General features: G+C 46.7%; 1 protein-coding gene across 2 annotated transcripts in view; it reads left to right on the forward strand.

The window, feature by feature from the left end:
- Positions 1–3,020: 3,020 nt before the first annotated feature.
- Positions 3,021–12,224, forward strand: part of LOC144952475 (retinoic acid receptor RXR-alpha-B-like) — a 40,252-nt gene continuing 31,048 nt past the window's right edge. For both annotated transcript variants that reach the window (XM_078882890.1, XM_078882891.1), the window contains exon 1: positions 3,021–3,595. In XM_078882890.1, the coding sequence (XP_078739016.1) occupies positions 3,568–3,595 (28 nt within the window). In that variant the 5' untranslated portion in view covers positions 3,021–3,567. The remainder of the gene's footprint in view (positions 3,596–12,224) is intronic.

The raw sequence follows: 12,224 nt of genomic DNA on the forward strand, positions 1-12,224 counted from the left end.
GAGATTGTTGTGGACTTCAGGAGAGTGCACACCCAGCATACTCCGCTAACCATCAACGGTGCTGCAGTGGAGAGGGTGAGATGCACCAAGTTCCTGGGTGTGCACATCTCTGAAGACCTGTCGTGGAGTCACAACACTGCATCACTGGCCAAAAAAGCCCAACAGCGCCTGTACTTTCTCCGCAAACTGAGAAGAGCAGGAGCCCCGCCCCCCATCATGCACACCTTCTACAGAGGCACCGTTGAGAGCATCTTGACGAGCTGCATCACCGTGTGGTACGGCACCTGCACCGTGTCCTGCCGCAAGACTCTGCAGCGCATAGTGAGAGCAGCTGAGAGCATCATTGGTGTCTCTCTCCCCCCTCTTCTGGACATTTATAACACCCGCATCACCAGCAAAGCAATCAAGATTGCAGGTGATCCCACCCACCCATCTCACAGCCTCTTCAGCCTGCTGCCGTCAGGGAGGAGATTGCGGAGTCTTCGGGCCAAGACCAGCAGGCTCAAAGACAGTTTCTTTCACCAGGCTGTCAGGAGACTCAACTCCCTCCCTGCTCTACCATCACTCCCCCCCTCTGCCCACCCTCCCCCCTTTGCCCCCTGACCCCGACCCCCACACACACATTCACTCGTACATCCTGATCTCTGGACTGCACATTGAACTACATCACACTACCACACCGGTTTAAATATCTTATTTCTTTAATTATTTTATTTAAATAATATTTTACATTTTATAATTCTTGACTGTTGTTTATTTTAAGTCTATTACATTTTTGATTATTTATCTTGTGTTGATCGCCGATTGTTTATTGTTTATTTATGTCTGTTAATTGTGATTCATTTTTTAATTGCTTGGTTGCACCGTGGGACCAAGAGAGAGGACTGTAATTTCATCTGTGTTGTATGTCATGCATGTAACACACTTGACAATAAAGTGACTTTTGACTTTGACTTTTTTTTGACTTTTGACTTTGACTTTTTTTTTGATGTTGACGACCTCGCCTGGACATGCCGAAGGTCGTGGGTTCAATCCCGACCCTGACGCCTGCTGTATATTTGGAGTTTGCATGTAGCTAGGAGATGTTAACTACCTCGCCTGGTATACAGGAGGTCGTGGGTTCGATCCCACCCTGACGCCTGCTGTATATTTGGAGTTTGGATGTGGCTAGGAGATGTTAACTACCTCGCCTGGTATACTGGAGGTCGTGGGTTCGATCCCGACCCTGACATCTGCTGCTGTATTTGGAGTTTGGATGTGACTAGGAGATGTTAACTACCTCGCTTGGTATACAGGAGGTCGTGGGCTCGACCGTGACCCTGACGCCTGCTGTATATTTGGAGTTTGCATATGGCTAAGAGATGTTAACGACCTCGCCTGGTGTACAGGAGGTCGTGGGTTCGATCCCGACCCATACGCCTGCTGTAGACCCTGACGCCTGCTGCTGTATATTTGGAGTTTGCGTGTCTCTCTCTCTCCCCGTGGTCGCGTCCTCCAGTTCTTCCCTCCACAGTTAGAAACACCCCTTTAGACGAATTAGATGAGTTTGCTGCTATCAATGTCCAAACGAATAGGCCCCTTTGTTGAGCTATCATTTGTAGCCGTGTCGCTTTTGAACGATAAGTTAACAGCCCAGTGGGGCTTTGCCCTGGTAGGATGGGGGATGGTTTAGTGTCGTATTTGTGATGTTGCCTGGGTGATGTGTTTACCCGTCTTGGTTTTTGCACCGCTATCGTTGTGTTTGTGTGACTGTCTTGTTGTAACATTCTTACCTAGTGAGACATCTGTGAGTAAAAAGAGCTTAAATTTCGATTTAAAGCTTTCGTGACTGCAGGGATTCATCTTCTTGGTTCTTTCGGTAAAGTCATCACAACGCAAGCAGCCGTCCTCAGGTGAAGAAACAGGTCTGTCGGAAAGACAGCGTCTGAATGACACACCCCAGGCTTGGAGCGTCTATTTAAGCTGGTTTGGAAGGGGGGGAAGGGCGCCTTGACAAAATAATTTGCATATCAAGAGGAATTTAGCATATTTATGGGAAATGCAGATATGGGATTAGTACTACTTGTGAAATGCGTAGGAGGTGAGAGGAGGGTTTAAAGTCATATTATGCCCGTGCATTATGCAGGATTAGCAGCATCAAAGGGAGGGGATAGGGGTAGCATTAATGAAGTGACGGCATGTTAATAGTATGTAGCTGCAGTAACTAAACCACCACGTAAACAACTAAAGTATAAACTACATAGTATCATCAGTATGCTAAATATACTCTCCAATAAGCTGATCTACTAACAAGAAGTTATACTTCGATTTAAAGCTTTCGTGACTGCAGGGATTCATCTTCTTGGTTCTTTCGGTAAAGTCACGTAGAAGGGAAATAATAAAATAATAAAAATAAAACATTATAAAATAATTCTCACGACGTTTCGGCCACAACGCAAGCAGCCGTCTGTCGACAGACCTGTTCTCCACCTGAAGACGGCTGCTTGCGTTGTGGCCGAAACGTCGTGAGAATTATTTTATTACGTTTTATTTGTATTATTTCCATTCTACGTGACTTTACCGAAAGAACCAAGAAGATGAATCCCTGCAGTCACGAAAGCTTTAAATCGAAATCTCTCATTTACTTGATTACAGCAAGCGTGATGTGACGGTTCCACCTGAAGACGGAAGCTTGTGTTGCCTCCGAAACGTCGTGATTTTTGTTTTTGTTTTTATTTTATTTTCATTAATTTTGATGTTTTACCTACGTGACTTTACCGAAAAAACCTAAAAATATGATTCCTTGCAGTCACGAAAGCTTCAAATCTGTCGTTTTTATACTTTAAGGGGGCGTAACTATATTTAAGGGGGAGGGGCCAATATAATTTGTGGGCGTGGTCAATCCCCGAGAGGGGCGGCGACGGGGGTGGGGGGGGGATGTCGGCGTCCAATCGCGTGGCCACTCTCGCGGGTGGGCGTGGCCAGTAAGCGGGGCGGTGGGGGCGGAGTCATATAAATAGCGGTGGAGGATGAGACGGGGGGGTATTCCTCGCGAGAGAGGGCTTGAGGTCTCCCGGTGTCTCCTCTCCCTCTAACCCCCCCCCTCCCTTCTCCTCCCCGTGTCTCTCTCCGTGTGTCTCTCTCAGTGTGTCTCTCTCAGTGTGTCTCTCTCCGTGTGTCTCTCTCCGTGTCTCTGTCTCAGTGTCTCTGTCTCCGTGTCTCTCTCACCGTCTCTCCGTGTCTCTGACCTGTCCGTGTCTTCCGGTGTCTTTGCCTCCGCCGTCCCGCTTGGCTGCGTGAGTGTCTTCCTGTTTCGGTGTGTAGTTGCGTCCGTGTGTGTGTCATCTGTTTAGCCTTACCCGTGTGTGTGTGTCTGTGTGTGTGTTTGTCTATCCGTGTGTGTGTGTGTACGTGCCTGTCTGTGTTTGTCCTGTCATCGTGTCGTGTCCCTCCCCCATCCCTGTGACTGTCTGTGTCTCTGTGTTGTGTATCCTGTGTCTCTCTCAAGGTCTGTGTGTGTCTCTCTCTCCGTGGTTACCCCACGTGTTCCCGTAAGGGCAGCGTAGAGGACCCCAAAGCACATCACGTATGGATACTAAGCCATATTTTCGTTTTGGTAAGCGAACCACTTACATCATGTTTGCATGTACACACACACAGTAATTACATTGTGTGTGTGTAGCAATTGGAGTTCGTATTGTAGTGTGCACGTATTGTGTGTATTGTTGAGTGTGTAATTCCGCACAACAAGATGCATTATTTGTAAAAATTCTACGTGGTTTGTATAGTGTTTTTAAAAGCTGCACAATGCATCTTATGAATCTGTATGTGTGCACTTAATTCTAAAATGTATACATTAATGTACGCGCGTATAACGTTTTGAAGAGAGTGTGTTGAATTATGCAGTCAATGTGTGTGCATTTTTTGCACGGTTAAGATTTCCACACGGTATACTGTACATGAATACGTGTGGGTTAATCGCGAAACGTCGTACTTGAGATTGTAAACGTTGTGTTGATGTTACTGGAGACGAATTGGCACGTTCCGTTTACGTGGCAAATCTTACTAATTTCGCCTGTGTCGGGTGGTGGCGGGTTTAACGACACATTTACGTGATTCAACCACAATAACACCTCTATTATGGATATGTGTTAGCTATATTGAACCACAATATATGCAGCCGTATACTTAACAATGCAACATGATACATTGCAGATTATAACAGCTCATTGTATATTGTGCAATATGTTACACTAATCATAAGTGTACATTCTGATTTAAAGCTTTCGTGACTGCAAGGATTCATATTCTTGGTTCTTTAGGTAAAGTCACGTAGAAGGGACTTTACCGAATTAACCAATAAAATTTACATTATTCGTTACATAATAATTAACTGTGTGTATATATGAGTTCTAATGTGCACATTGTAATTTATAAAACGTGCGCGGAATAGCATTGGTGTGCAACTTTAATGCATTGCAAGTATACATAGTTTAGTATATTCTTAGCACGGTATAGTTTAGCGTGCGTGTGTGCATTGTTTATAAACTATAATCATTTTAAGAGTGCTCGATGCACTGCTGGATGAAGGCTTCATCCGTATTACTTGTAGATGAGTTTACATCGAAGCTGTGTGTGTGTGTACGTGTGGCTGCGATCACAATTGTCCGCACTTGAATGCGACTAAAATAGAATGTTTGCAACAATTAACAAAACTTAGCAAGTTAACACAATCTAGTCGTCGTAACTCGCCGTGAGTGTTCCAAGTTAAGCGTCAATTGGCAAACGCGATTCTCACAATTACGACGACTACGTACGATGATAAACAAGAACATTGTTGCAATGATACAAAAAGTGCTAAAGACGTAAACAAGAATGACAGCGCGCGTAACGAAACGTCAACTTTTTGTCCGACGTTTTAGAACTAAAACTCGGGGTCTGCCGCAGTCTGCCGTGTAGACAGAGAGAGAACGTCTGGCGTTACAATGATAACAAACGAAGACGATAACAAAAAGATAACGGTGTAAAACTAATCTATAATGATTGGTTTTACGATAGTTAAGTTTCTGAGGCGGTGGAGGGCATTGCGGCCTGGGTCGAAAACACTGAGAAATGGAGCCTTTGGTTAGCCTAGGCTGAGGTGACGTTATTTTTAAAATTGTTTTTGGAACATTAACAAAGCATTGTTTTAACCGTCGACAATGTTTAACACCGAACGTTACGAATGCTCGATGGTTTACGTGTGTTTTTACGTTGTAAATATTCTAAATAAGAAATCTGTTGAAACTCTCCGTTGAGCCGATCGGCGACTTGATTTTGAGGCCTAGCGGAGGCTTGTACGAAAAGTGATGGAACTAAACACTTCTTGTTGTTTTAGTTTGTTTTAATAAATATAATGTTGTTTGTTTGCAATTATAAGTCTTCAACTAAAGCGGTCGCTTTCAACGCGAACTGGAGGAGGAGGAGGGGGTGAACAGTTTAATCTTTTTTGCAAAAACTCGGCGTTTTTTTTAATAAATAAGAATTTTGATTAAAAGCTTTTTTATTGTTTAATATTTGTATATTTTTATTATTTCCCTTCTACGGGACTTTACCGAAAGAACCAAGAAAAAAAATAAGAATTGTTACACTTCCAACTTCTAACTTTGACGGTGTTTTACGATCCATAGCGATGCATTCGTAGGGCCTAGGCTGAGTTTGTCTGCGCGTTAGTTATTTTCCACCTTAACCGCGTAGATTAATTACGTTTTTGATCGCCTCTAACTTTGGTTAAGCTCCTTAACGAGTTTATAAAAGTATTCGAGTCTCTCTGTTAACACGCACAAACCCTACACACACACGTACATTGCCCGCGTATATCGACAGCTGTGGACGGCTGCGATGACTTTTTTTCACACGCGTATAAAGTTTAATAGTCTTAATTTTCATTCGGTATTAATAATAATTATGAATGTTTAACACGTAAGGCTTTCGCGACCAATATTATTCACAATCAACGTTTTTGGGTTAGATCGCGTTCTTTATAAATGTGTCGTAACCCTCCACCACCCTACACGGCCAATCATCACGTTTCAAGACACCGGTGGGCTAAAGCAGTGAACTATTTGTCTTTTGTCAACGTGACACTTTTTTGATGTGTATATACACGTGGTCCACATGCTCATTTTGTGTCGGCCGTGTACGTTGCTGCGTGGAATGTCGTGTGTGTGTGTGCGCGCGTTTCGTGTTCGCTGTCCACTAGTTACGCGTTCAAGTTCAGTTTCGGTGAGTGCATTAAGCATAACGCCTTATCATCATCCAGTGTGTTAATAACCTTCGTACACAATGACATCGCTACGTATTGTACAAAAAAAGACAAACTATCCCCCAGTATAGCTTTAACAGATTGTTGGGGCAAGTGCTGATAGCGAGTCGCACATGTGAAGGATGGGATCGGCACACGAGGGGGTGGGGTGGCTAGCAACCACGCCCGGCCGCCTTTGTCTCCTCCACCTACTCAGTTGAGGCTGAGCCGACCTAGGAGAGGCCCGGCACGGGTTCAGATTAATCGTCACTTTGTGTTGGCCGTGAGCGGGAATCGAACAGACGCACATCAAGTCACAGACCCACACTCTTGAACACACACAGACAAAGATCCCCCGTGTAGCCTTAACAGACTCTAGGGGCAAGTGCTGTTAGCGAGTTGCACATGTGAAGGCTGGGACCGGCACACGAGGGGGTGGGTGGCCAGCACCACGCCCGGCCGCCTTTGTCTCCCCAGTGGCGCACCAGGTATAACTTCATTTGAGGGCTGAGTCGACCTAGGGGAGGCCCAGAACCGGTTCTGATAATCGTCCACCGGCGTTGGCGGCCGTGAGAGGGAATCGAACTCGGGTCGCTGGGTTCGTAGCGCAGCGTAGCGCTAACCACTGCACCACCGCTCCCCATACACAAAGATCTCCCGTATAGCCTTAACAGATTGTTGGGGCAAGTGCTGTTAGCGAGCACGTATGTATGTATGTACATACACATGTGCAGTAGATCTTTAATAAACACCGTACTGTTTTACTTTACGCGTGCGCCTAAAATTGTTTATTTTTTTAAATCGTCAGAATCTTCCGAAGCGAAGGCCGGGGTTCAGTCTGGGATAGTCCTGGGATGTATTCTAGATTTGAAGTTTTCGTGACTGCAAGGATCCACGTAGGAAAAAAATTTAAATAAATTAGAAATGAAAGCAACTAAATGTAGTTGTTTTCATAAATAAAAAATGAAAAAAACCGAAATTAAATTACAAATTTTAATTTGTTTTTTTGCCTACGTGACTTGACCGAAAAAAACAAAGTCCTGGGATGGTTTTGACCCACCGTGCCACCCTTACAGCGCATTGTGCGCAGTAGAGGGCAGTGCAGCAAATGTGTAACAAGTATAACCCGTAAAAACAAAGTTTTTCACTATAAATCCTTTATATGCGTGGCGGCTAGAGTCCTCTCGTCCTCTGGCTTGAGATGGCTGTCACCTATGGGTCAGATGATTGCATTGCACCATTAAGCAATTGGTAATTACATATAATATTTTTGTCCTAAAAAGTGTAAAATTTTGGAAAAAAATTTTCACGAACATTAATTGTCACGCACAACGAGTCTGTGTGCAAAATGTCAGCTCGATTGGATCACGGGAAGTGGGTTAAAAAACGACCGAAAGTTGTTCGACTCTTGGAGTGGAGCGGGTTGGCACGCCGCGCTATGAAGAACCCATGTGTAGCGCTGGACTGCACTACGAACCCGGCGACCAGAGTTCGATTCCCGCTCACGGCCAGTTCCGGGCCTAACCCTAGGTCGACTCAGCCTCAAATGAGTACCTGGTGCGGTGTGTAAACATCGCCACTGGGGAGACAAAGGCGGTCGGGCGTGGTGCTGGCCACCCACCCCCTCGTGTACCGTTCCGGCCTTCATAGGTGCTCGCTAATAGCACTTGCCACAACAGTCTGTAAAGGCTATACGGGGGATCTTTGGCTTTGATAATAGTTTTTTTACCCTTTTATCTGGCAACAAAACTGACACCTTTTTTACGAGGAGTCAAATGAGGTACCAATAGTGTAAATCTTTGGCTTTGTTGTGGAAAGTTCGATGAGAGGAGCGTGTTGTGGGTTAGCGCGCTTCGCTATGAATCCTGTCACCAGAGTTCGATTCCGGTCACTAACACCGGTGACGATTATCTGAACCGGTTCTGGGCCTAACCCTAGGTCGACTCAGCCTCAAATGAGTACCTGGTGCGGTGTGTAGTAAACATCGCCACTGGGGAGACAAAGGCGGTCGGGCGTGGTGCTGGCCACCCACCCCCTCGTGTGCCGTGCCGGCCTGCATCGGTTCTCGCTAACGGCACTTGCCCCAAACAGTCTGTTGAGGCTATACGGGGGATCTTTGGCTTTGTTGTGGAAAGTTCGATGAAAGGAGCGTGTTCTGGGTTGGCGTGCTGCGCTATGAATCCTGTCACAATAGTTCGATTCCCGCTCACGGTCACTAACACCGGTGACGATTATCTGAACCGGTTCTGGGCCTAACCCTAGGTCGACTCAGCCTCAAATGAGTACCTGGTGCGGTGTGTAGTAAACATCGCCACTGGGGAGACAAAGGCGGTCGGGCGTGGTGCTGGCCACCCACCCCCTCGTGTGCCGTGCCGGCCTGCATCGGTTCTCGCTAACGGCACTTGCCCCAAACAGTCTGTTGAGGCTATACGGGGGATCTTTGGCTTTGTTGTGGAAAGTTCGATGAAAGGAGCGTGTTCTGGGTTAGCGTGCTGCGCTATGAATCCTGTCACAATAGTTCGATTCCCGTTCACGGTCACTAACACCGGTGACGATTATCTGAACCGGTTCTGGGCCTAACCATAGGTCGACTCAGCCTCAAATGAGTACCTGGTTCGTTGTGTAAACATCGCCACTGGGGAGACAAAGGCGGCCGGGCGTGGTGCTGACCACCCACACCCTCGTGTGCCGTGCCGGCCTGCGTCGGTTCTCGCTAACGGCACTTGCCCCAAACAGTCTGGCAGGGCTACTGCCGGGGGAGCTTTGCCTTTGTAGTTCGTGTCAGGGGGTGAATTTTGGTCAAATGATACTCATACTTCGCAAGAGGTCGGGGAAAATAGCAAAGTGAAGTACGTAACCGATTGGATGCTGCTTACGTTCTCAATGCAAAGTTCACGGGTTATGTGCGTGCCGTGCATTAATTCTCTAAAACGAAGGCATGTACGTGTGTGTAAGGTTTTGCAGAGAGTATGCATTGAATCATTCAGTCGATGTGTTAATTAACATCCTGCACGGTTAAGATGTTCAAATATAGTAATACTGCGCAGTGCATCGCGGATGAATGTGTGCGCTTTACTGAACCGCAGTATATGCAGCGTATACTTCACGATGCACCGTGCATTGCAAATTCTAGTGCTTTGTCGATGGCACAATATGTTACGCAATTAACATTGTAATCACATCACGAACGCAGCTACATTGGGATGACACTGCTCGCAACAGAAAGATTTGACCACGTTGCTGGAGTGAGTTCTGCACAGAGCTTACTCCCTACACCTCATAAGTCCTCAACGCTCGCTCTAACCCATACCGGTAATGCTTACCGTCAACCCTACCACAGAGGTCGCATACGGGTTTTGATTCCTTACCCGTACCCGTACCCGGCCGCACCAGGGTCGCAAACGGGTACCCGTTCCCGGCCGGGTACGGGTAGGGTACGGGTATCGGGTACCTGATTGCGACCTCTGGGATTAAGCCATGTGGTTGCAGGTGCGGGTGGGTTGATTCTAGGAACTTGAATTGTGAGAAGGGACAAGACGTTGGGAAATGAGTGACAATCGGTGACTCACCAGTGACTCACGGCCTACCCGTACCCGGCCGCACCAGGGTTGCAAACGGGTACCCGTACCCGGCCGGGTACGGGTAGCCGGGTATCGGGTAGGGTATGGGTATCGGGTACCCGGTTGCGACCTCTGCCCTACCACCAATCCCTGAAAGAAAATTCCAAACCCACTTATCTGTCCCCCTTGTCCTACGCCTTGTAACCAAAAAAAAGCCCCAACTCCTTAAATCCAAACCTCTTGTTCCTAAACCCTCACCTTAACCCCTAGCCCTAAATCTTATCCCGTTAACTATTAACCCTCACCCTTATCTTCAGGCCTACACAATAGTCACCCTAAATCTTAACCCCTCATTCATTAACCCTAACCCTAATCGTAAACCTAAACCATAACCCCTCGCCCTAAATCCGAGCCTCTATCCATTTACCTTAACCCCGGACCATAATTGTAAACCTTAACCCCTAAATTGAAAACCATAACTCCCCTAGTTGGAAATATAGCCTCTAAACCTAAATATTGTCATAAACCCTAACCCTAAATCCTACCCGCTAATCCATTACCCCTTAGCCTTACCCTGACCCTGTGTTACGAATACGGTGACCAGAGTTCGATTCCCGCGCACAGTCACCAACACCAGTGACAATTATCTGAACCGGTGGTGGGCAGCGCCCTTGGGTAGACTTCGACTCAAATGAGTGCCTGGTGCAATATGTCAACATTGCCCCCTTGGGAAGACAAAGGCGGCCGGGCGTGGTGCCGTACCAACCTTTATAGATGCCCGCTAACCAGAGGTCGCAAACGGGTTTTGATTCCGTACCCGTACCCGGCCGCACCTGGGTCGCAAATGGGTACCCGTACCCTACCCGAAATGAGTGACAAACGGTGACTCACCAATGACTCACGGCCTACCCGTACCCGGCCGCACCAGGGTCGCAAACGGGTACCCTACCCGTACCCGTACCCAGCCGGGTACGGGTACTCGTTCCCTATCCGTACCCTACCCGAAATGAGTGACAAACGGTTACTCACCAGTGACTCACGGCCTACCCGTACCCGGCCGCACCAGGGTTGCAAACGGCTACCCGTACCCGGCCGGGTACGGGTAGCCAGGTATCGGGTAGGGTACGGGTATCGGGTACCCGGTTACGACCTCTGCCGCTAACAGCACTTTCCTCAACAGTTTTTTTAGGCTACATACAGGGGATAGTGAATTATTTAAATATTGTAGAAGTTTGTGTGTATGGGAATTTTGATATGTGCTGTATGCATAGTAATATAAACGTACGTGGTATTTAATTACATTGAGTGGCAGAAAGTTTAAGCTCTGGGTTAGAGAATGAATGGGGCGCTGCGGTGGCGGAGATGTTAACTACCTCACCTGGTATACAGGAGGTCGTAGATTTGATCCCGACCCTGACAATGCCTGCTGTGTATTTAGAGTTTGCATGTTCTCCCCGTGGTCCTGTGGATTTTTCTCCAGGTCCCCCGGTTTTTAAATCCTTTATATTAAGTTCACTTGCTTGCGTGCTTACGACCGTGCAAATCTTTCGGTCGTTTTTTAACCCACTTCCCATGATCCAATTGAGCTGATATTTTGCACACAGACTCGTTGTGCGTGACAATTACTTTTCGTGAACATTTTTTTCCAAAATGTTACACTTTTTAGGAAAAAAAAAATTATATTTAATTACCAATTGCGTAATGGTGCAATGCAATCATCTGACCCATAGGTGGCAGCCATCTCAAGCCAGAGGACGAGAGGACTCTAGCCGCCACGCATATAAAGGATTTAGAGTGAAAAACTTTGTTTTTACGGGTTAATTTTTTCCCTCCCATATTTAGAATCAAAGTACTTTTTTAGAGTATTTCCCTGCTGTGGACATTTCCACGCGATGATAAGCCTCTTCATTGGGCTATGGTTTGTGGGTGACCAGGTCTCCTCTGATAAAGAGCTACACAGCTTAGTGGAGCCTTTCCTGGTAAAATAAGAAGTTGTTTTTTTTAAAGTTGAAAAGTACGCATGCGAATTACATCGTCATAAGCTATTTATAGAAGAAAGCATGGCGCGTCGTTGCGCAGTTGGGACGATGGACAGGAATAATAACTGGAGTGGCAGCCCAAGGAATGGAATGTGCCCGAGAGGGACCTCCATCAGGGAGATGGAGTGACGATACCAGCGGTCCATGTGCAGGTGCTGGATGCATTTTTTTTGCCTCGCAGGGATCGTAAGAGTTGGCTCTGTCTTGGGGGGGGGGGGGGGTGGGAACCCTTCCATCCAGCAGTGGAATTGATCAGAGCTGATAATGGTGGTGGCGATGATAAATGTACGTTCTAGATTCGAAGCTTTCGTGACTGCAAGGATTCATATTCTTAGGTTTTTTCGGTAAAGTCACGTAGGTAAA

The sequence above is a fragment of the Lampetra fluviatilis genome, chromosome 68 (genome assembly GCF_964198595.1).
Source record: "Lampetra fluviatilis chromosome 68, kcLamFluv1.1, whole genome shotgun sequence".
In the NCBI taxonomy this organism is placed as follows: domain Eukaryota; kingdom Metazoa; phylum Chordata; class Hyperoartia; order Petromyzontiformes; family Petromyzontidae; genus Lampetra; species Lampetra fluviatilis.